Source organism: Sardina pilchardus, chromosome 9 (assembly GCF_963854185.1).
Source record: "Sardina pilchardus chromosome 9, fSarPil1.1, whole genome shotgun sequence".
Lineage (NCBI taxonomy): Eukaryota > Metazoa > Chordata > Actinopteri > Clupeiformes > Clupeidae > Sardina > Sardina pilchardus.
In genome coordinates, this window is record NC_085002.1 from 10086781 (window position 1) to 10110872 (window position 24092).

The following is a 24092-nucleotide window of genomic DNA, read 5'->3' on the forward strand; positions in this document are numbered from 1 at the left end:
ACTGAATGAATAAATAAATAAACAAATAAATAGTTAAATAAATAAGTAAGCAAAACAATCCCGACTAAACCTACAGGCCTATGGCTGCTACGGTCATAATAATGCAGGGGTCCTTTTCACCCAAGCTGCCCTAGGCCTACCGTATATTGTCATGTCATATTAGTTATCTCTAGCGCCATCTTCTGGATTGTGGAGAGCAGTTTACCAGCACACTGCCATCTCAACTTTCTCCTTAGCCTCTAGATTCGACAGGTTGTTTATGTGAATGTGCAATTATAGGCTTGACACATGTCTGTGAAATTTAGGAACATAAAAGTCTGAGAGAAAAGTGACTTACATGAAAAGTGCATAAGAACAGCAGATCAACATATGCATTGATGACTGTCACTTACAAAAACATCTCTTCCACCCAACGAGGTTACATTTTTTACATTTTCTCAACAAAATCTCAAGGAAGAGGGTTTAACCCTATAAAGCCTTACCTTCTGAAACTAAAAAAAAAAAAAAATGGAACATGACATTTTAATATGCATGCCAGACAGGTTATAGGCTTGTTTGTAACATTACTGTAAACTGGTTATTTCTATATTAGGCCTACTGTAACGTAATGTAATCTGAATAATCAATGTGCTGCAGTGCAGACCTATATTATTAGGCCTATCACATTCTCTACTCTTGGCATGACCTTTCATGTTGGTTGATGATGACCAAGGTTCTAGGTGTCGCCATTCATTACCCTTTTATGGAAGGACAGCATGAAATATAAATCCATATTTTGTTTTTCTTGCAGTAGTATGCCACATAGTGACCAACTTACTTGTATTGGATCCAACTTCTGTCTTTCATGATCTCTTGAACATAGGCTGAGAAATAGGCTATTAAACAACACAGACAGTAGGCTGCTATTTGAGCCCAGCCCCAATCGCCCAATCTGCATACTGCAGTCGTTTCCGGATGCCTTTCTTGAGCTGTGACGAAACCGCGACTGCAACCAATCATTTTGGTTTGGCGGGCGGATTTGAAATACAACCAAAGACTTTCTGGTCTGCGGAAGTGAATGCAACAATGTAAACTTGCTCACAGTTTTTCATAGCTTGAAGTCGTTTTAGAAGTAGATTGTTAATAAAAAAGAAAATACTAAGACACTCTCCACCTCATTTTGCCTACTGATTGTTCGTCTCGCACGGTAAGTGGCTCAGAAACATGTAGGTTAGCCTATGCCACTTTAGCGCTTGGCTAAACGTATTTTTAGGCTCGCGTGGGATTCTTTAGTCTACATTTCAAAACACGGCTTAATTGCCCCTGATGTCTACTTAATGTCACTACGTTATAACTGAAATGTTTTACACCCTTAGCGTTGTTGCTCACATTGAATGTACATTCTCATTTCATAGTCACCATGCTCTAACGTTAACGTAATTTGACGAAGCGAGAGGAGTACGTTTCGACTTGGTCTGGGTTAACGTTCTGGAGGATTTTTTGTTGTTCCAGCTCTGCGCCATGGAAGCCGCACCAAACCTGCTCAACTTGTTGGAAAACATGCGCGCGTACGCTGATCTCCTGCTCATCGAGGGAGTCGAGCCGCGTGAGTAAAAGATCAGGAGGCGTTGTTGCCCGAAACTACACCGGTATCACTTGCTGGATTCAAATAGAAATCAACAGCATTGCTGGGCTTTATGACCTCAATATAGTTCACGTGTCAAAGCAAATAACTGCCCCACTATTTGTTGCTGACAAATTACAGAAATGTACTAGAAATACTAAAATGGCCTACTAGAGCGGTCAATGTATTGTCTGAGAAGGTCCAGAGAGCCTATGGGAGATTTCTGCCTAGCCAAGTGTTTCTCAAACTTTATCTGTCATTCCCTATGGTCATTCCCCACTTTCCAATTTTTCAAGACCCACCTGACCCTATCAATCAATCCAGCAAAATCTCAACGTTAAGATATTTTTTTCGAATTTTGTTTCCACATTACATTTCCCGACTCGGTCCACTGGACCCAGATGTTATTTTAATTAATATTTCGGTCTGTTTATTACTCCTATGTTTGTGTGTGGCTATTTTGTTTTGAATATATGGTCTTCCTTGTCTAAAGAAACAGGCATTATTAAAGACAGGCACAAAAAAAAAAAAAATGTCCTCCTGTTCTGTCATGTCTCTATTCCCCACAGAGAACCACTAATAGCCTCTAGGAATCAGATGTGAGAATTCATTCTGATGGGCATGTTTTGGTTTGTTTTATATGGAGGTGAAGAGGCTGTAGGTGTGAGAGTTCCTTTTTGTTGCAATGCAGAGTTCCTGCAGATGGCCATGTGCTTTGAGCGCTGCCGCGGCCAATGGCTTCGTGTGGAAGAAGAACTTGGCGGCTGCCGAGAGATGCTGACCAAAGCCGAAGCTGAGCGGGGGGCACTAGAGGTTAAGCTGAAGCACGCCCGCAACCAGGTAGATGTGGAGGTCCGACGCCGCCAGAAGGCCGAGGCAGAGTGCGAGAAACTGGTGAGTGTCACATCTGTGTGTGTGTGTGTGTGTGTGTGTGTGTGTGTGTATATGCAAACACTGATGGTGTACGATTGTTGGGTACTACAGAGTAAAGTGTCTAATGTAAAACTGCTGAATAGCTGGTTAGTTCTGCACCTCTGATGGTCTGTGTCTGGTGTGTTGCAGGATCGTCAGATCCAATTGATTCGGGACCTTTTGGTCTGTGAGGGATCTACCAGCCTACAGCTTAACGAGGAGCAACGGTCTGCTTTGGCCTTCCTGAATGCTCGCACTCTCACAGCCAACCTTAACAACAGTCGAAGGTACAGTAATGTATACCCACACCCTTAAACTAAATGAAGCACACACACAAAACAACAATACAGCTACTGATGCTGTTTATTCCAATTGTAGATTGTAAACTTTTAAAATGAAATACCACTACAAAACATATTTTGTGATCTCACACCAGAATGCGCATTTGAGTCTTAAGTATTTCATTTTAAACCTTTCAGGCTGACACGGATTGATGAGTCAACCTCCATCATGTCAGATATCAGCTATGATAAAACTGATGACTCTCTGGTAACCTTACCTTATTCATTTTCATTTATTCACACACACACACACACACACACACACACACACACACACACACACACTCATACATTTGATAATGCTAATGCAGTGTCCCGCTTTAACTTTGATACTGAGTTGCAGTTATTTCATTGGTTTTAACTTTGCCCTCCTCCCAGGACTGGGATTCCTCCGCAATCCACACGGTCAGGCTGAGGAAGAGACAGAAAAGAGTGAGTGATGCTTTAAATTTCTTCTGTCCTCTCCAGAGGAACTCAGAGGCCAGGAACAGGTTGTCAGTGATGGGTACGGTGTTCTGTTGGATGTGTGTATGCTTTGTTTATGTGTGTGTCTGTCTGTGTGTGTGTGTGTGTCCGCAGCGCTCCTCACGCCTACATGTGGAAGGTCCTTCAGATGGTCCAAAGAGATCCCGCTCAACTGGCCGCAAGTCGGAAAAGGTGTGTCTCTTTGTCTTTTATTGATTGAGGACAGTGAAGCGTAATAGGCTGCAAGTGGGAAAGAGAAATGGGGTGGGATCGGGAAATTACCCGAAATTGCCCCACCTTCAACTAATGATTACCTTAATCATAATAAGTATGGAGGATGTAACATTGATCGGTTTTATTGTCTTTTGCTGTGTCTTTAGGGAAATGAGTCCATCGTGGCAAAGACTACTCTGACTGTGCCTGCTGATGGAGGCCCGATTCAGGCAGTGTCCACTATTCAGGCCATCCCCTACAGAGTCCACGGCACCAGGAATGGTGAGCAGGACAGGGCTACACTCCGCATAGAGAGTGCCATATGAAATCCTAAGAAAAATAATGACCATTTGTCTTTAAAGGGATAGTTCGGGTTTTAAGACACGAAGTTATATGGGTTCCCTGTCAGCAACGTTGTGCATCAGCAATGACTTACCCCCCGACAGCGTCCTGTGAGCCGAGATCCAGCCGGTTTTTGATGCTGAAGAAAGTAGTCCGGCAAGTTTCTGGGGTCACGAAAGTAAAGTGTTTTTCTTCTCAAAACCATACGTGTTCAAAAGAGTGATATATTTGCACCACAAAAACGTTGTCCAGGAAAAATTCAAACCTCGTTATCACTGCCACTATTTTCTCGATTCCTATCACTGCGTGCTACTGACAGCTGGACAACGTTTTTGTGGTGCAAATATATCACTCTTTTGAACGCATATGGTTTTGAGGAGAAAAACACTTTACTTTCGTGACCCCAGAAACTTGCCGGACTTCTTTCTTCAGCATCAAAAACGATCAAAAACCGGCTGGATCTCGGCTCACAGGACGCTGTCGGGGGGTAAGTCAGTGCTGATGCACAACGTTGCTGACAGGGAACCCATATAACTTCGTGTCTTAAAACCCAAACTATCCCTTTAAAGTCTTTAAACAGATCTCCTATACTTCAGTCACTGGGAATCATGCTAGCTTATGTGATATGCTGTCCTTAATGGCTAATGCATAGTGGTAATGGACGGTGTTGCCTGAGAGATGCACTGCCATGTTTTGTATCATAAAGGTTTACTGTAGACATTGTTTTCTTCATTCCCTCTGTCCAGCTGTTCACTGGGAAACGGACACAGACACGATGTCGTGTGTCAGTGATGCCCCCAGTGCCGCACCTAGTGTGGTCTGCACCCCCACCACTGCCAAAGCCAGCATGCCACAGAAAGCCCACACCTTCGTCTCCAAAACGGTAACATTATAACAGGATGTGATAATCGCTTGCTTAGAGGTACTTTTCACATTAAGAACATGAGGAGTGATGGCTATGCTCCTTTTAAACACCGGAAAGAGCTTATGTAATGATTCATGAAGTTAATAAAAAGTAGACAATCCACGCACATCCTATTCAACCTGGGTGCCGGAACTTCAAAAAAGGCCATACAAAAAAGGATAAAAAAAGTCCGCACACCAGTATAGCTCCCAGTGATAATTTATTGAAGCAACGTTTCAAGCAATACACTCTTCCTCAGGCTTGCTCGAAACGTTGCTTCAATAAATTATCACTGGGAGCTATACTGGTGTGCGGACTTTTTATCCTTTTTTGTATGATTCATGAAGTTGCCTTTTCATGAAATGTCCTGGAAACTGATAGATTTTGTTTTTGATTTCTTATCAATTGATTCCAACTTTGTAATGTTTTGTCATCCCCGTGAATGTTTGTCTTTGCTTACTAGTTTATCACTTTGTCAAAGGCAAACTAAACTAAACTGGACATAATGGTCCATGTTCCTTGTGCATGAATCTTCTAGGTCATCAAGCCTGAGAGCTGCATTCCCTGTGGCAAGAGGATCAAGTTTGGCAAGCTGTCTTTGAAGTGCCAGGCCTGCCGAGTGGTGGCGCATGTTGAGTGCCGGGAGAAATGCCCTCTGCCTTGCAACCCCATCAGCTCTGCTACACCAACCAAGAATGTTGAGGTACCTAATGCAAAGATGTTACTCAGAGGTGCAACCTCCCTTAGTTTTAGTCTTTTATTCATCCAGTATACTCATGCCCGTGTATACATCTCTTGGGACCACATTAATAGAATACTGCATTTTTAAAAAGTAACAAACCTGGTTCAGTCAGTTGTGCTGAGAGCATTATTTGTCTTCCATCCTGCAAAGTTTGGGCTGGTTATGATTAGTACTTTTCAAGATAATTTTTTTTTCCAGACTGTAAAATTAAAATACATTCAAAGGCTAAACAAATTAAGATTTAAGATTTGAGCAGAAATATTTAACAGGCCCTGGTTTTGGGACCCAGTGATACAAGTTTTAACCAAAATCTGAGACGGTGCAGCAACAACCTTATCTGATTTGACACGGAATGGCCCACTTGGCAGGGAGGTTGTGGTCTATGTAGTTTTGGGGATCAGGTTGAAAACCCCATGAAAATGCAATAAAACTTTTATTGCACCACATTGTCAGCAATATTGTTAAAAGACTTAGCTTTTTAAGTGATCTGTTTTCTCCCTCACTATCTCTTCACAGGGCTATCTGAGTGATTATGCTCCATCCCATGGACCTATGATCCCACAACTGGTCATCCAGTGTGTCAACGAGATTGAGCAGAGGGGACTGCATGAGGTAAATCAACTGGGCAACCTCACACATTCACTCAGCAGGACTTTTTAACAGGGAGCTAAAATATGAAATTTTAAATGTCAGTTCTCCAGAAGTACAAAAAAGTATTGATAGAGTGGAAAATTGGGTGAAGGTTTTAACTTTAATGTAAAGTTGTAATAATTCATGATTAATATAGTTATAGTCAAATTTAATTCATGCATAAAACGTTGACAAAGTGCAAAATGGTCAACGGTCAAAATCACTGTACACCCGTCTTTCAAAACTTCAAGGAGATTGTGTAGAAAAAGTCTGGAATTTAAATTTGGAATAAGGGCAAGCACTGTGTGTAAACACATCCAAACACATGTCTCTACTTAAAGGGATTATCCGGAGTAAAATGCACTTTAGATCAATTTACGGATGATTGGGAGTACATACATCAAATCCGCCGGAAATGTTGCTGAAGTGTTGCTAAAGTGTTCCCCAGCTGCAGCAGCGACATTTCCGGAAAGGTACTGGCTTGATTAAATTCATTCTGAACTCTCTATCCGACCACATAAAGACCTCGGGATACTTCGGTTTGGCTTTAGGGACCCTCTACTCACTACCACGTAAGTGTAACGTTGTTTGGAACAGTAGAAGAGGTATAAAAATAGCGTTTTGTAGCGGCGAAAGGACATGCCTGGGTCACTTCCAGGCTAACGAGTTTTGGCTAAAAACGGTAAAATCAAACTCTCTCAAAACACATCCCAATGACATGATTTGATGTCAACTCAACGTATGTACTCCCAACCATCCGTAAATTGATCTAAAGTGCATTTTTTTCCGGATAATCCCTTTAATGCATACAGCTTGCAACTCTGTCTCACTATGGGGATTTATTTATGCAGAGTGAGACAGTAAGTTCAACCATCATGTTATGTTTTGGATACTCATGCCATTGGGATCTTACACAGACACAGAAAGTGTGATGGTTTGGTAGACTCCTTCATGCCTACAATTCCATCTTTGACCAGAGGGAGGCAGACTGTCCTAAGCCAACCAGCAAAAACTTCCTTCATGCGCTCTACGTTTAGTTTTCCACTTGAGTTTGATTGCTTGTTGCTCTCCTTGCTTATTGGCTTATAAGGTGTAGGATGTGGCCTGCTCAGCTGTAGATATAAGTGTGGTTTGGTGTTTTTCTGTCCCCTGCTGTGTAGACTGGTCTCTACCGTATTTCGGGTTCTGACCGTGTGGTGCGGGACCTGAAGGAACGTTTTATGCGCGGAGGGAACAGTGCTCCTCCTCTGGGCCGTGTTGATGACATCCATGCAGTCACTGGCCTGCTCAAGGACTTCCTGCGGAAGCTCAAGGAGCCTCTGGTCACCTGCCGGCTCAACCGTGCCTTCATGGAGGCTGCAGGTGAGAAAGCTCATGACATTTCGATTAATACTAGGGGATGCAACAATTGTGAAAACACTACAGAAGCATAAAATGACAATGACCAATGTTTGTTTGTTTGTTTCTGAATACATTCATAGATAGCCTATATCAAATGCGTAGACCGCTAATATCAACAAGTCTTGTATTGGCCGAAACTGATGTTGGGCTGATATGTTGGAGCATCCCTAATTACTATACACAGAGAACATGTACAGTACATGTGTATGGAGGAAAGGCTGAATGAAGGATTTTAGGAAGATGTTGCTGACTGTATCTAAAAAAAAAATGGTTAATCCCATCTGCATTGTGTAGAAATTCTTGATGAGGACAACAGCATAGCAGCAATGTACCAGAATATCAGTGATTTGCCCCAGGCCAACCGAGACACTCTGGCCTTCCTGGTTCTGCATCTGCAACGGTGAGTGAAGTCACTCCATGCTAACTCTCAAAAAGCCTGTTTGGTTTTTTTTTTGCTCCTTAACCTTATTAAATGTTGGATAGACATGGTTAATTTAACTCTATTACACTGACATTTACTAGATGTTGGATAGACATGGTCAATTAAACTCCAATACACTGACATTTTCAGACCTGATAAAAAGGTGTGTGTGTGTTTACTGAACTGCCTGTCTGATCGAGACTGATTGCCTCTGTGTGAGAAGGTTACATAACAGTGTGCTAACAAACGTCAGCAAACACCAGCAGTCAGTGTGCACCATCAGTTTGAGTTTGTTGGATGGAGGTTGACTTGTCTGAAAGTCTTTCTTTTCAGTTAATGCAAAGTGCTGGAAGTTGGTTTACTGAATATTCTACAGACTACAGCCAACAACTACTAACTTTTAGGGATTTTTGTTGGGTATTGACAGTGTGCCAACACCTTTAAGCTGTTCAAAACGGTTGTGGGCTTGACCTTAATTGACCTGTCTGACTATGACTGTTATTCAGGGTGGCCCTGAGTCCAGACACTAAGATGGACAGCACCAACCTGGCCAGAGTTTTTGGCCCTACTATCGTCGGCCATGCTGTTACCGACCCCGATCACATGACCCTCCTGACAGATACTCAGCGTCAGCCCAGGGTAAGCATCAAATAGAGGAGCCGGGCATTGATTGGATACTTGAACCTTTTATGTGCAAGCATTGAATGAGAACGTGGTGGACCATTTCTGATATTGCAAACATCACGTTTGTGGTCTGGATCTTATCAGTAGTAGCAGTAGTAATAATATTAATAATATAATTGTCACGATCATCAGTAATAATTAAATCAGACTGCAGTAAAAAACACAATCATTTTGTCTTATGTCGTCAGTGCAGTTGTGTTTATTTCTAGATTAGACATTTTGAGATGAATTTATTTAGTTGATAAGGGAAGTGTAATAAAGTATTGGATTTGTCCTCCTTCATCTGCCTGGTTTCAGGTGGTGGAGAGGCTCCTCAGCCTTCCTGCGGAGTACTGGCGCCAGTTCCTGATGGCGCAGGACAACGTGCTCCTAGGCAATCATGGCTACCACACTCCAGAACAGAAAGGTACCCGGTCTCTCATTGCCTCGTTGAACGCATATTTCGTTGTATCTTGCGGTTAGCGTTTTGTTTACGCTTAGGTGCTGTAAACTGAAATGCTGTAAACTGAAATTGCTGCCAAAAAAAAAAAAAAGGAATCTAAATTATGTTTTTACAGCACACATGAGAATGATTGAATGCCCTTATGTAGTCAAGCTCCATGCGGAATTTGAATGGGTTATTTGCAGAACCTTTAACGTCTCTCCCAGGAGAATAGAGCCTTTGGGTTCCTTCTCAATGTGTTCGTCTGTTGTGTTCCTGTGTCTGTACAGTGAGTATTCTGGGGCCGGTGACGACACCGGAGCGTCAGATGAGCAAGACTCCCTCCTCCAGCTCACTCTCTCAGCGCGTCAAATCCACCCTCAGTACTCCCATGTAAGTCCGTCTGCCTTAACACGCCCACCTCTGTGTAGCACTGCAGTGCTAGAGCTTGGTCTCTGTAACCGTACATCTGATCCAATTCATGCTGTGACAGTGTAGAGCTGCAATAGGGTGACCAGACGTCCCGAAAAATTCGGGACAGTCACGAAATACAAGCAGTTGTCCCGAATCCCGAATCCTGCCCTAATTGTCCCGAAAATTATAGCAGTCTCGAGTAGCCTATAGTTATTGTCTGATGCATTAAAACGAATCATTCAAGGCTGCTCATTGCCTGTTTGCTTAGGGGGGAAATGTGTGTAGCATAGCCTACTCGCGCGAATTTACAGTAGAATAACCTAATTTTCATTCATTGACATGGAGGCTCACGCATCTCCGGGACCTGGTGAACATGCCGCTAAAAAGCAAACGAGTGCACAAGTTGCAGCCGTGCCCGTGAGGACAGGGAGCACCCACGAGAAGTGATTGGTCGTATAAAATGAAAGTTGCTGATGTTTTAGGCTTATTAGCGTTACAACAAGTGTTATGGAAAGATCTGACTACACGCACTGTTAAAGCGCTATGTTTTATCAAAAGGGCTGCAGTTTACAAAGAAAGTTTGTGTAACCCCCCCCCCCCCGTCCCGAATTTCATCCATTCTCATCTGGTCACCCTAAGCTGCAATATAATATAGTTTGGAGATAGATGTATGAATTGGTGATTAGGATTGTTGATGTCATGATACTCTGTTTTGTTATGATTGTTAATGATCATGGGCGTGTCTATGATGGGAGAAAGTTAGAGTCTCTGTCTACATGTCTCTGTCTGTGTTGCAGTTTTGGGAGCAGGAGTAAGGCAACTGCTCGGCAGGGCAACTTCTTCTCTCCCCTGCTGAAATGAGGAACTCCCAAGGACCAAAGCTGGGGGCACCACTGTAGATCCTGCCAGCACTTTATCCTACTATGCAACACTCCAGATATTTACCAGCATATTATATCCATATTTAAGGATACTATATTTTAACACTTTTTTTTTTTTTAACAATCATGTTTTATTACTTCCTTCTATATTTATGACTAATGTTTTATATTGAATCTTGGTCCAGATCAGACATTGAACACCTAACTAAGGAGCTGCAAACCTCTGGTTAATTGAAACCATTTGAGAGCTTGCCATTTAAAGAAATATCCTGCTGTCCCAAATAGGTGGTATTCCTTTTCTTTTTTTAAAAAAAAAAAAAAGAAAGAAAAACTCTTTGAAGATGCAACATTTTATTTGTTGTTGTGTGCAATGTTGGCTACTTTTTGCTACTAATGTAACCTTACACTGCAGTGTTTGAATGGGAAAGAAAGCTACGCTAAAACTATTTTGTTTATTTCAATTCACAGAATGTGATTGCCACATCCATTCAAGCTTCCTACTTAGTGAAGTTTTAACGTCAATCTTATTTCTCGAAGTTCATTTCACGGAAACAACAAAAAAGGATTTATGGTTATGTAAAGAGCTAACAACAGAGAGGGGTCCTTTCAGGGTGATTGAGTATACTATGTGTACTGTTACCATGGTGATGATCCTTTTCTACTCTGAGGAAACCAAAGTGAATAGAACCTAGGAAGGATGCTCATCTAAGGAAATTACACTCTTCTGTGATTTTGATCACAGAATCACAAAAATAAGTTTGATTTCTGTGTTTTTGTTTTTTTAATGTGTGTGTGTGGTGAAATATTTGGGATGTGCAATGTTTTCCCTTGTCTGTAAAGTGGAATGGGACTTTTTCACTTTTATTCTGTTAAAAATATCAGTAATTGTTGCTTGTATCTCAACTATATCTCCTTTATAATCATGCAACTAACATTTAAGGACTGTGTAAAGATTTAAAAAACGGGCTTGGCATTGGAATTCTGTTCTGATGACTCCATGCTCTGGTAGGCTATCTTATCTACACATTGGTCTCGTTTTGTATTGATAGTTGCTGCTCTGACAAATTCTGAGATCTTCTTTGAAATACAAATGTATGGTTGAAAAAGCTTGTCGTGTTCCTTGTGTGCGTGTGCGTGTGCGTGTGCGTGTTTGTAGCCTGTCGCTCGTGTGTCTGAGGAATCATTCTCGGATTTTACCGATTCATATTCATTACTCAGATATTTAGACTGCTTATTTTCCTCTTAAAGTTAAAATTGAGCAAAAATGATGGGCCACGTTAGGCGAGCTGAGATGCTGTACCGTTCGATTGCGACATGCGTTTTTATGGTAAAAGGTTTAAGAATGGATAGATGTCACAATGTGCGCGTCTTCCGTGTAACTATGCGACCTCAATAATAACTTTTTTTGACCTGTTTCGAGATTAATTATAGCTCATAATTCTTCATACGATAGGCTACAGGTAGGCTATGATAGTTTTTCCTCTTAGGCTAATGCAATGGCAATGACACGAGACGGTAAGTTATGGGTTATTAGGAATGGCGATGTTGTGAGTGGGAAAGGCCATCGCAGGTAGGCTACCCATGTTTCGATTAGGTTCTACCATTGTTGTAGCCTGGCAAGCCTAGGCTACCATTGTTGCTGTTTTTGCCCAGACCTTCCAACATTCAACGTCGCTGTTGGCTATCAGTAATTGTGTTGTGGGACAGTCGGTCATACGCATTCTTCTTCAGTAACTAATCTAATTGTATTAAGCTATAGTCCTATCAGGGCGTCACCTCCGAAAGGGCAACTTGGCTACAGCCCAGTGGGCCAGTAATTCTGTGAGTAAACATGGCCTTTATGTTGGCTTTGTTTAATTTGCTATTGGTCTTTGTTTTGGTTAGCCTACAATATTCCAATCACTTTGTCTGTTGACCTACATTTACAACCAATTAGCAGTGAATTCTGATATTACTGGAAGGCACAAATTACAGTTTTTCTCCATTGCTTTAACCTGCTTAAAGAATCATCCACTTGGTCTTCATGAACACCTTTGTACAGCAGAAGTCAGCTCTTGCAAATGTTTCTACTGTACAAGAGGCATGATCAATGGGCATAGTTGAAGAGAGGCTTATGGAGCCCTATGGTGTTGTTTTATTAGGGGAATGAAGCCATACAGCTCATCTATTAGGAGGTTCACCTCGGAGTGAACTTACCCAGGTTTGTCACCAAACCACGTACTTGGAATACCCCCAAGTGTTTTGGAAAAATGATGTCAGGGTCGACACAAGCATTAAAGCAATCGAGAAAAACTCTAACACTGCGATATGTGCACTCTCCTTTGGTGTTTCAACACGCCAGTTGCTTCCATTTAAATCATGTAGCCTAGGTCTAGAGTGCAATACAACAAAAGCAAACAAAATCCTGGGCCCAGGGACAAGTTTTTCAAAAGTAAAAGTGGGAAAAGTCTAGTGGGATTTCAGATAATGGATTGGATCAAGAAATGTTTTTTTCAAAAGCAAAAGAGGGATTCATCATGGATGGATATCAGGTGATCCTGTATAGCAAAACATGGGATTTCCAAATCTGGACCATTATGATCCAGGTAAATATGAACTGGGCCCAGTCGTTCAAAAGGAATCTGATTGATTGTGTCAAATCTTAAGAATGGTTTGTGCAAAGGAAAAAAGGATCCTGAAACCGGATTGGATCACATAATCTAATCTTGGTTTTGATTTAAAAAAAAAAAAAAAAAAAAAAACCTTCACTTGTTTTACTCAAAACGTTTCTGTCGGATTAGGATACATTACCCTGATCCCAACAGAAAGGTGGATTCAGACAGAAAGTAAAAATGGAAGGGGATGTTTGCATTGTTTTAGTATGATATTTGTGGTCTCTAGATAATACAGTCAAAGCTATCACATATTCTAACTGTTTTCCCTGCCACTAGGTTAGATTTGTGATATAGTTCCATTTAGAAACACAGGTAATCAGATTTCGGAATCCTGTAAAGGTTGTATCTGGATCAAATCCAATCCTAAACTTTTTGAACAACTGGACCCAGGATACAAACTTCTTGACATAATTATGACCAGTCCAATAGTTTGACCAGATCAGCATGAGAGAGGCTATCGGTCTGCTAATCTTATGAAACACAGCTTTGAAGTTCAACTGAAACTAAGTGTAAGTTAAACCTTTTTGTTGCACAGATTTGATAAATTGCCTAAGATGTCCATGCCAGACGCAGAAGCAATCATACCTGGCCATAAAATGAGGACCAGATCCATGGGCCAGAAAGGAGACCACAAGGCGGAGGAAGCCGACAGGGTGAAGGCCTTGATGGATGTAGGCTACCACCTACAGCAGACAATGACCTCGAACTTAGCACCCTCCGTCATGCACTCTAACCGCATGCGTCTGGAGACGCTGCGCCGCTGCTCGTACTACCTGGAGGTGATCCGGCTGGACTTGCCCCTGGGCGAGCACAGCTACCTGTCCAACTCCACCATCCTGCACCTGATCGACCCGTGGAAGCTGCAGCGCATGAAGAAGCTGGCCAACAGCCAGGTGAAGATCCAGCTGAGCCTGCTGGAGGAGCTCTACGAGCAGCTGGTGAAGGGGCGCCAGAGGCTGAACGCCCTGCTGGAGTGCTGCGACCTGCCCATGCTGATGGTGGAGGGCGCGTCCATCCACGGGCAGGTGAACGAGGTACTGCGCACCAAGGCGGACTTCGACGCTGTGCTGTTGCCGGGGCGCCTGCATTCCAAGCACCAGCTCATCTCCGACATGGGCAGCGCCAAGGTGCCGCAGGTGCGCCTGGCGCTGGTGCTCAAGATGCCCGTGCACTTCAACAAGGAGCGCTCGTTTGCCACGGGCAACTCGGCCAGCCTGCACTGGCACGTGGCGGGCACGGAGATTGCCGACCCGCGGGAGCAGTTTGAGCTGCACTACAAGCTGCTGCAGCCCACCTGCGCGGCCGAGGGGACAGAGGTGAACACGGTCACCTGCGACACCTACAGCGCCCAGGTGGAGGGCCTGCGTTCAGACCGCTGCTATGAGTTCAGCATCAAGAGGGTGGACTCCTGCTGCCTGGTCTACGGTCTCTGGAACGACAGCATCATCCTCAGGACCGTGTCCACAAGCTTTGGAGGAGGGAATGAATGCTATGACAAGAGAAGGAGACTGTTTCCCTGGTGAGAGGCACACAGACAAAGTTTTATATACAGCTATGGGAATTAAATACATTTATATTTACATTTTGGATTAACTGGAGTGTCAGTGTGTTTTTCTTGAAGAAAAGGGGATTTTTCTACCTTGGGATATGTAATGTCATTATTATTACTGTAAAACAGCCTATCTGTGAGAAAATATTACCACTAATGCAACACTGACAGCTGATTTTGTTTTCAGTCCCAACATCTAACACAATATATTTAAAGTCACAGATGTGTGTCAACAGCAGCGATCAAATGAAATTCATTGCACCTACACACAGTAAGGTCTGAGCCGCAAGCACATTTTTGAGTTTGGCTTTGGATGTCAGATTTCCATGTCCAGTGCATGAGTCTGCTTCATATTTAGTCAACCAAATAAAATTTCAGGAAAACAAAAGGAAGCGATGAGTGGTGTGTGCTGAATTACAGACAATACTAATTGGTTTGGATATCCTGTTTGTGATGCTGCAGATGGCAGCCGGCGACCCAGAATTATCTCAGAATAACCTGATTAGAGCAACACGTTGCTATGTGTTGCTAGACAGTGTGCGACTGAAACAACTGATTTCCTGGAAATGCAAACTACAAAACTTTCCACTGCTTAAATCAAAGTTTTCCACTGAAACGTACTGGGGAAAGACCAGAAATCTGGTCCACTGTCGAGACAAACAGCCGGAGAATGTGTTTCCTCACACATACTCTATGAACATGGTCTGCTGTCGCAGGAAACCTATACAGTAGACATTATAGATGTGTGAAGTAATGCAGACTGAGATATGTCTGAGATGTTGTCACTTCAGAAACTTGAAAAAAAAATACATACAATCACTTCATAAATAGCTCCACAACAGCAACATGCACAGACCCGAAACCTATACTGCATTGGCAGCTGCACTCTACTTGCCAGTGACTAATATGCTCTTTTTTATCTGATAAGCTATTTTTGTGCTGTTTTGTGAGTTTACCAAAGGAAGTAAACAATTTGGTCATGGAGTAAGTCATACTCACTAATTCACTGTGCCTACATGTGAAACATGGAAAAAAAACTGGAGAGAGACCCCAGAGACTTCAGAGACCATTAGTGAAAGAGGAAAAGAGGCCCAAAACATAACATAACATAACTCAAGTTATGGTTCCACGCAGATTACCTAAATACAGAGGAAGAAATGTTTAAAGTCTTTGGGCTTCACCTCTGGTTCTTGGGCTGAAATGACAAATCACGGGTTCTGAAGGAAGAAAATACACTTAAAAATGTGTTGGCTGTGAACCAATATTAAACTAAAAGAAATCGTATAGAAAATTCTACCCCACCCCATATATTACTCCTCTAACACCAATTATCATGGTATCAAGGAGCTGGCGCAGCAGATTATGAGGGGATTTTGGTGACTACATTAGAAGGTACTCAACAGGAAAAGTACAATCAGGGTGTTTCGTAGACTGTTTCATTAGATGTGTGGCTGACCTGACTTTACAGCATTGGCTAAACTGATGGATTTGATAAAACAAAATGGATGGGAAATACTGTTACAGACATGCTACAAACATGAGTCACACACATTTGTAATGTGACACTTGCAACATACACAATAACAAAACTAGAAAAGCACTCCGAGAGTGCAGACCTCCGCCAAGAGAAAACATAACCGTCTCCTGGATCCAGACAGTGATACAGATCACTCCCAAAATGTAATGGATTTGGGTCATTTCAGACCTTTCCTGAAATTTCATCGAAATCCATCCATAACTTTTTTGAGTTATCTTGCCAACAAACAGACAAACACGCAAACAAACCCCAATGAAAATATAACCTCCCTTGGCGGAGGTAATAACTAGAAATAGAATAACAGAGTTGGTGTCTGCAGTGATGCTTGTCTCGCTGGTTTCCTAAATGGCTCATTTAATTTAGATGGGAAATAATTTATATTAATTTTTGGACATCATTTACTATGTAACTTGTTGATGATAGAGCACTGGCAGTGTGGAAACAACTTTTATTCCACAATCTTTTTCACACAAAAACATACAGCAGGCTACATAACTGCTTCATTAGATTGGACATCTGTAACAAGTATCAAGTCATACAGTACCATCTCCTCATCATGGGGAAAGATAGACACACTGACACAGAACTAACATCTCCTCAGTATCATGGGGAAAGATAGGCGCCGATCATACTTGAACAGATCCAACAGTCAAACATTTGAATAGTAGAATGACAAACAAAACAAGCTATGTAAAAAGTAGGTGGTATGTAGACCTTACAAACTATTTAACACTACAGGCCTATATTTATTTTGTTATTGTTTTGTTATTTGTTATTGTTATTTATTACAAGTGCAATAACATGACATCAACTGCAGTTCGAACAAGCAAGTCCTGAAAGTTCAAGGAGATGATAATAAAGTACCAGTGTTAGGATAGGCTATGCCTCCGTATTTACCGTTGAATCCATCTCCCGTGGTTTGCGGTAAATTACAACACCACTCAGATACGACAATGACATTCGAGCTCTTTGACTTAAATTGTGAAAGCGCATGAGAAATTCGTCGTTCCCAACCAGGTAGATGAGTGGATTGATGGCGCTGTTCAAGCAGGCGAGTCCTCGGCTGACTTGATAGGCTACATAAATATCGTCAAAAGTTTTGTGGCAGATTCCCTCCATTTTCAAAATCCTCGTAGACAAATTAAGATTCCTTAAAATGTGATATGGAAGGAAACAAACTGAAAACAACACAGTCAAAAATATGACCAATTTAAGACTCCTTTGCTTCAGCAAAGTGTTGATATTCGCCTTGGTCATGAGGACGAATGCCACGTGCCCGTAGCAAACAATTATGACAAGTAGAGGAATGACAAATCCCGTTATAGTCCAGCCGATGCTGTATGGCAGGTAATCCTTGATGAGGTTGTCGCCAGTTGTATCAAAACAGGATTCCGAGGAATTAAACTTTGATTTGTCAAAGAACATATCTGGGGTAATTTGAACGATGACCAAAATCCAAACAAGTGCACTTATGGCCACAGAGAGCCGTGTGTTTAAAACACCTTTACTTTTCATGGGATATACAATACCAAGATACCTGTACACACAAATGCAGGTTAAAAATCCGATGCTGCCATAGAGGTTTAGGTTGAAGCAAAATCGTGTTATCTTGCAAAATATAGTTCCAAATCTCCAAGTGCTGTTATGTGCGTAATAGCTGACTAAGAACGGAAGCGTAGAAACATACAGTAAGTCGGCAATGCCAAGATTCAAGATGAAAAATTTAATGTCTCCAAGTTTCCTCCATCGATTAAACACCAGTTTCAATCCGCAGACGTTTGCCACAATCCCAATTACGCACACAAGGACATAAATGGTGGGCAAGAAAATGTGAGTAAATTTTATATGAATCCTCTTACACTCAGATAAATGTAACGTCTCGGATACGTTCTCCATTTTCTCTTCGTGTTCAGCTCTCATGGAATTGCACACTAACAATTGAACGAATTTGCAGTTCGAGAGTCTCGCACTTCATCTTACTTTCGAATTCATCGTGTTGCACTGCAAAAGGAGCTGAAGGTACCGTCGTTACGCCTACATCCTTGATATGTTTTTTTTTGCATAGAACATTTCACCTACTGAATCCTTGATGCAGTGACAGTCTTCAAGTTGTCTTCATGTTGTGATTATCATGTGTTGTGTTTCAGGTAGGCTTTTCTTTAATGTCTTGGCTGCTCTCTCTCCACACACCTCTGGGTACAGTAGATGGCAGGAAGTGTGTCGTGGGTGTGTGTCTAGCATAGTTTAGTTCCCATGGTAGGGACTGCTGAATTTGCGTCTGTTTTTTTTTTTTTTTGAGAGAGAGAGAGAGAGAGAGCCTGGTCTTCAGGTTAAATGGATGCGTTGCGTTTTGTGTGTTTATAGCATTGTAATAAATTGAAATGATTTGTGCATATTATGCATACAGTTTAGGCCAACCTTTAACATGTTTCCCTCACTGCATCCTGCTAGCGTGGTAGCAGGTGCATTTGAACTAGCGAAACCTGCCGTTGCCTACAGCTGGGTGGCGCTGAGATGTTATGGTTATGTTATGGAATTTAACAGAGGTTTTGTCCAAAGCGACTTACAAAATATGATAGAATAATTAGAAATTAACAGTAAAGTTGGTAGACTACATTACTAATAACAATGTCAACATCAACTGTCTATCAATAATAATAATAATAATAATAATAATCAATACTATAAATAGACATAGCCATAACTCATAAGAACCACTTAATTGGTGAAGTGTATGCTGAACAGATCTTTAGACACCTCTTGAAAGACCCAGAACTAGAAAAGCAGGGACGCACTGGGCAACTCATTCCACCAACAACGAACCAGGAATTTGACCTAGTGTTCATGGCTGGTCAACACAACAGACGCTCATCAGAAGATCACAGTGGGCGATTGGTGATGTAGAGCTGCATCAATCAAAACAGCAGAGAGTAGGGTGAATAAGTGTCCTAATAGGCCAAGGTGAGAGATTTACATTTAATTATGGCCAATAGGAAGATAATGAAGAATAGCCTGTAACTCAGAGAGGAGTTAGGCTACATGTGTCCCCCTTGATTAAAGACCAGGCATCTGAATCAATTGGAATTATCTGACTACAAACAGGCAGGCAGCTAACAGTGAATTACAATGGTTCGGAGATGACCATGGCCTGTATAAGAATTTGTGTGGAGTCTTGTGTTGGATTAGGGTCTGATCTCCCAATGTTGTAAAGAGAAAACCGCTATGATTTTGCAATTGAGATTACATGCCCAGAGAATTTTCCCTTGGGGATCAATAAGGTATCTATCTATCTATCTATCTATCTATCTATCTATCTATCTATCCATCTATCTAAGTTACATGCTCAGAGAAGTCTCAATGATCGCAATGCGCACCTGTCTGACTCTAAATCGAGTTGAATATTCATGAAAACACCGTAAACGACTTACGTTTATCACTCATCTCCCTAAAGTAAAATTACTCACACAGCATACTGGACTGTGACTATTCAGAGATCAGTGATAGCATGTATGACTGTATGATTACGACAATAGTGACCTCATGCTGAAATGGAAATCACACTTCATGTCATGAATTGGGGCAAAACACAAAAATGTCCCTTAACAGCTTACAATGGAATACATCAACGACAAGCAATAAAACCACACTAACCACACATGTCAAATTGCAACATCACTACAAACTTGGAACTTTCTTGGAACCCAAAGAAATCGTATTGACAAGGAAAGAGGGAAACAAACACGGTACTTGCATCAATGTGGTTGCAACAACAGACACAATTGAGTAGCTTTTGGGAAATATCTAATATGAGACAATGATCATTTTCATATGGAACTAGATGGAAGATGACCTATCCTTTTATCAAAGGAGAAGCAAAGGCGAGGCGCTAATTCCTGCTGATTTGTAGGACACAAAATAAGCCGTCAGGCTTTCTCCATTTTACCAATTCCAGAACACAGCCTACTGTAAAAACTGAGCTGTGGACATGACCCATCTACTGTGAATGTCCTCTACTGCAAAATACAAGAATGACCAAGACTATTGTACTTCACATTGAGCATCCAGTCAATTCACTTTAAGGTCGCAGCAGACACCTTTCATCAGCCAGATTTGCAATCATGTCACACTGGCTTTTAATCCAATGCACACACTGTGTTCATCAGTTTGCCATGCCCATACCATTGACAATAAGCAGTGGCATCATCTTGCTGCAGGTAATCATTCACAAGGTCACTGGTGTCAAAACAGGAATATGGGGAATTTGACACTGACTTGACAGAGTGCACATCGAGAAGAATTTCACTCTCAACCCAAATGTGCAATAATAACCACACTGTTTCAGACGGTCTGTTGATATTTGTTCCATTTCCTTGAGTTTGCCATTCTGCATACTGTATGCAGGAAGTGGGTTCTTTAATCTAGTTTTACAAACAGCACTCGGTAGTATACCTCCGTCCAACAACACTTTTACATATTTTGTTGATACGGTTTTGTGTCTGCCTTTTAGTTTTTAACTTGTCTAATTAGGGTACAGAAAAATCATCATGAATAGAAAGATGTGGTTCCAAAAACAACATACACCATCAGTCACATTACACTGTGTCATTTACTTGTGGCTTTCAGGTGCTTATAATGCAAGACAATGAAAGTGGGACACAAGATTCCTTAAAACAACACATGTTATTCCCTGGCCATAGTTACCCATCATAAACAACATAATTTTTAAGTCCATCTGATCCCTTTCATATTGTCTGTCTAGACCCTCTTTTAATATTAGGATTATTATTAATAGTGTTATTATTATTATCATTTGTAGTAGTAGTATTAATTATTGATATAATAGGCCAGAGTTCCCCATGGTGCTGCCAGGGGAGATGCTGGGCAGCTGATGTGGCAGGTGCAGGACTCGATCAGCATGACCGCCTGGTGGACGGCACCGCCACGAGGACAGTGGAGGCGTAGGTGGACGGTCCGTGTGTGGTCGGGGGTACAGCATCGGCCATCCAGACACTGTCCACAGTAGTGCGGCCAGAAGGAGCGAGTGCTCCGGCACCCCCGGTGCTCCAGGCGGACAGGCAGTCGGGAACGGACGACGTTCTCACAGGAGCCGTGTGCCTGGGACATTGACATTTAAAGAAGCTGAGCGTAAACTTTTTGGTGTGTGTGTGTGTGTGTGTGGAACACACAAAAGAAAGCCTTTCCTTGAAACTTTGATACACAGATGAAATTTCTGCTTCTTCAGAAAAATGTCAGTGTTTAAATACTGAATCAGCAATGTTTTGAAGGTTCACAAATTAGTGCTGGGGACATACAATAGCTGTACTCAGATACCGGCACTATCATTACATGTCTGACATTTCCCTGACCTGTTAGTAGTGTACCACACAAACTATGTGATATTGACAAATCTTGAGTAATTTCCAACGTGAATGCTGACACTTTTTGGATTTATACCAAGAGAGACATTCACATAGACACCTCACACGCAGAGAACCTTGTGAATATCAACACCTTTGCTTGACTGTACAAGCAAAGAGATGATTGTACAAGAGAGAGGGTGAGAAAAAGGGGAAGTTTCAAGCGCCTAGTGTAGTGGCACCTCTAGGTGGCATGGCAATATGCAAATTCACAAGAACCACACTCCAGACACCGGGTGTAGTGTGTAGAATGGAATATTTGAAATAAGGAACTGAGAACACAGACATATACAACTGCGTACCGTAGACGTCATGTATGCACGCACACACACACACGCACACACACACACGCAAATGCATTAATTTACCATCTGTGTGAAGGCTAATGATGTATAGCAGGGACGAATCTGGCAGAACCGCGTCTGTGTCAGCGGGCGGCAGGCCCGGTTGCGGTTGGAGGTGCGGGTGGAAAGGCCGGGTCCACAGCTGTGGGAGCAGGGGCTCCACTCCGATATCTGCTCCACACAGTTGGACCCAAGGCCAGGCCTCTGACCCTCAAGCCAGGACCTCCTGCCTCTGTCCACCAGCAGACCTAATAAGGGAATCGATCAAGATAGGAGACATGCTTACACAGGAAGGGAATAACAGTAGTAATGGCTTAATATAAGTAAACATGGCTCAGTGGGGGGGAATATGATCAATCTTTAAAGTTTTTAAAGTAAAAAAAACGTAGTTTTCCAAAACAAAACTCAGTGAGGGGAAAGTGTTGTGATGCACTACTTATGTGTCAGTATTTCACACAAACAGCTACATATCTGAATATCCTGCAGAGCAGTATTTCATTCCAGTTTGCTGCTGACTTGTCCAAACTGGTCCATCAAGTCAAAATCCAGACCAGTGGATGAATACTGATTTGTTATTGTAGAGCTAGTGATGTCAGCACAAGCATGAATCATTTAATTCCAAACTGCAGTAGTGAAGGCAGTGAGAGAATGGTTAACCAGTTTAAGGAAGAAGACAACGACTGTAGACTTTGTTCAAAGCCATAAATCTTTGTTACACATTCCTGTGTCTGTCTTACATGTAATATAAACAATTGTCCTATTTTTCCACTGCCTGTACTTTGCTCATGTCCTTATGTGTGGGCGTACCTGTGGGTGTGTCGGGAGCAATTCTGTTGTCCAGGGCATCACACACCCACTGTGGGCAACAGCTGCCAGGCGGCCTCACCATCCGCGGGTGCGGACAGGTGGCACTGGGCAGCTGCAGGTGGTCAGGGCACAGAGGCACACAGGTGATCCCTCCACCTGAGCACTTGCACTGCTGAGCACAGGAGGGCTGGAAGCTTTGGCCCTCGTGGTAATGCCTACCATTCAGCTCGCAGCCCAGCAAGTTCTGACCTGTTCAATGGGGTGCGGTAATGAGTATGATTCTTGGCATTTGGTATTTGGTACAAGAAATTGCGCATGGTGTTTTCCATGAGAACATACTTTCACTATTATTTTCCATCAGATTTCCCAGCAGTGTGTCATGACTTACTCATCAGTACCATTTCATCTTAAATCCTTCCCACCTTCTGCAAAATAAGCAATTTAATCCAGGAACATACAGTATAACCCCAGCGTTAACTAAGAAATTAGCCTACATACCCTTCCCTCAGAGTCTGATAACATTAGCCTAGCATAATTCTCTTGAAGTGGGTTAGGCCAGCTTCCTTTTAGCTGGGCTAGCTAGAGAATACCTGTTTTTTTTTAACATAGATTGGACTGAAATAGATTTAACTAGTGCATCTCTTTGCATAGATTAGATTGGACATTTGTCAAAGAGACCCAGTACTCACTGATACATTCTCCAGGTCCTTCAGGGTAGCTGGCACTGTAGTCACACTGCAAGCCCTTGAGGGTGTCGCACACATGGTGCTCAGAGCACGGTTGGCCCTCCTGCCTGGCACACACCTGGCAGCAGTGGCACCTGTCCCACAGCAGGGCCACACCTGGCGCGCAGCGGGAAGCTGGCGAGGGGCAGTGGCATGGGCCTCCACACTGCTGGCACAGTATCTGACAGGAGATGATAGAGAGGAAGCCATTCATCATGATTACAGTCTGGTGTCCATATCTAGCACCTGCTGTTGAGGAAGGTCGGCATCCAACTAGTATTTACATGCAACTGGTGACTAACTGTGTTTCCAAGACAGAAGCTTACGACTCATGTACATGTAATTCATAGCCACAGGGACACATATCGAAAAGGTCTGTAAAAAAAACCCTGTTAAGAATCACAATTTCTACGTTACTGTGTATAGTCATAATCATGTTTCTTCACAAGCTAATTCTGATATAAACATGACCATATGAAGTTTAAGTCAAGTCAAGTCAAGTTTATTTATATAGCACATTTCATACACAGAGGTCATTCAATGTGCTTTACATAAACAAAAACCAAACAGTAAAGCAGATAAAAGCATAGATGGGCAAATAGTAATAATAATAATAATAATAATAATAATAATAAATTAGTTTACAGATTGAAAGGTAAAAAAGAGAAAAGACTCAAGCCTCACC

At 42.2% G+C, this 24092-nt stretch overlaps 4 protein-coding genes across 5 annotated transcripts; 2 read left to right on the plus strand and 2 right to left on the minus strand.

Annotated features, from left to right (window-relative positions):
- Positions 1-1024: 1024 nt before the first annotated feature.
- LOC134092648 (rac GTPase-activating protein 1-like) lies at positions 1025-10676 on the plus strand. The gene is made up of 17 exons (XM_062545673.1): positions 1025-1186; positions 1492-1585; positions 2295-2497; positions 2666-2802; positions 2995-3064; positions 3235-3288; positions 3436-3513; positions 3702-3816; positions 4623-4759; positions 5319-5483; positions 6039-6134; positions 7313-7514; positions 7848-7953; positions 8481-8613; positions 8956-9064; positions 9370-9472; positions 10291-10676. Exons 2-17 carry the CDS (start codon positions 1501-1503, stop codon positions 10352-10354), a joined length of 1857 nt encoding a protein of 618 aa, XP_062401657.1. The 5' UTR covers positions 1025-1186; positions 1492-1500; the 3' UTR covers positions 10355-10676.
- A 1147-nt stretch (positions 10677-11823) lies between these two features.
- LOC134092517 (fibronectin type III domain-containing protein 11-like) lies at positions 11824-14610 on the plus strand. Of its 2 annotated transcripts, none has more exons than XM_062545417.1 (2): positions 11824-11889; positions 13564-14610. In XM_062545417.1, the coding sequence occupies exon 2, from the start codon at positions 13583-13585 to the stop codon at positions 14549-14551; it is 969 nt and encodes a 322-aa protein (XP_062401401.1). In that variant the 5' UTR covers positions 11824-11889; positions 13564-13582; the 3' UTR covers positions 14552-14610. The 2 variants fall into 2 exon arrangements, with proteins under 2 accessions (XP_062401401.1, XP_062401402.1); XM_062545418.1 differs by lacking the exon at positions 11824-11889 and adding an exon at positions 12879-12959.
- A 1935-nt stretch (positions 14611-16545) lies between these two features.
- Positions 16546-18309, minus strand: si:dkey-78k11.9 (P2Y purinoceptor 1). Its single transcript, XM_062545001.1, has one exon. The coding sequence runs from the start codon at positions 18032-18034 to the stop codon at positions 16994-16996; it is 1041 nt and encodes a 346-aa protein (XP_062400985.1). The 5' UTR covers positions 18035-18309; the 3' UTR covers positions 16546-16993.
- Positions 18310-20494: 2185 nt separating this feature from the next.
- LOC134092147 (CCN family member 1-like) lies at positions 20495-23621 on the minus strand. The gene is made up of 4 exons (XM_062544941.1): positions 23372-23621; positions 22683-22931; positions 21900-22123; positions 20495-21229 (listed from the first exon to the last, which is right to left on the minus strand). The coding sequence occupies exons 1-4, from the start codon at positions 23619-23621 to the stop codon at positions 20939-20941; spliced, it is 1014 nt and encodes a 337-aa protein (XP_062400925.1). The 3' UTR covers positions 20495-20938.
- Positions 23622-24092: the final 471 nt, after the last annotated feature.

What these genes read in the sequence shown, in the direction of transcription:
- LOC134092648 (XM_062545673.1), top strand. Translation starts at nt 1,501, where the DNA reads ATGGAAGCCGCACCAAACCTGCTCAACTTGTTGGAAAACATGCGCGCG. An exon ending in AACCTTAACAACAGTCGAAG is followed by an intron (nt 2,803 to 2,994) that starts GTACAGTAATGT and finishes TAAACCTTTCAG; the next exon opens with GCTGACACGGATTGATGAGT. An exon ending in ATACTCAGCGTCAGCCCAGG is followed by an intron (nt 8,614 to 8,955) that starts GTAAGCATCAAA and finishes GCCTGGTTTCAG; the next exon opens with GTGGTGGAGAGGCTCCTCAG.
- LOC134092147 (XM_062544941.1), bottom strand. Translation starts at nt 23,621, where the DNA reads ATGAATGGCTTCCTCTCTATCATCTCCTGTCAGATACTGTGCCAGCAG. An exon ending in AGGACCTGGAGAATGTATCA is followed by an intron (nt 22,932 to 23,371) that starts GTGAGTACTGGG and finishes CCCATTGAACAG; the next exon opens with GTCAGAACTTGCTGGGCTGC. An exon ending in TGCTCCCGACACACCCACAG is followed by an intron (nt 22,124 to 22,682) that starts GTACGCCCACAC and finishes TTCCCTTATTAG; the next exon opens with GTCTGCTGGTGGACAGAGGC.
- si:dkey-78k11.9 (XM_062545001.1), bottom strand. Translation starts at nt 18,034, where the DNA reads ATGAGAGCTGAACACGAAGAGAAAATGGAGAACGTATCCGAGACGTTA.
- LOC134092517 (XM_062545417.1), top strand. Translation starts at nt 13,583, where the DNA reads ATGTCCATGCCAGACGCAGAAGCAATCATACCTGGCCATAAAATGAGG.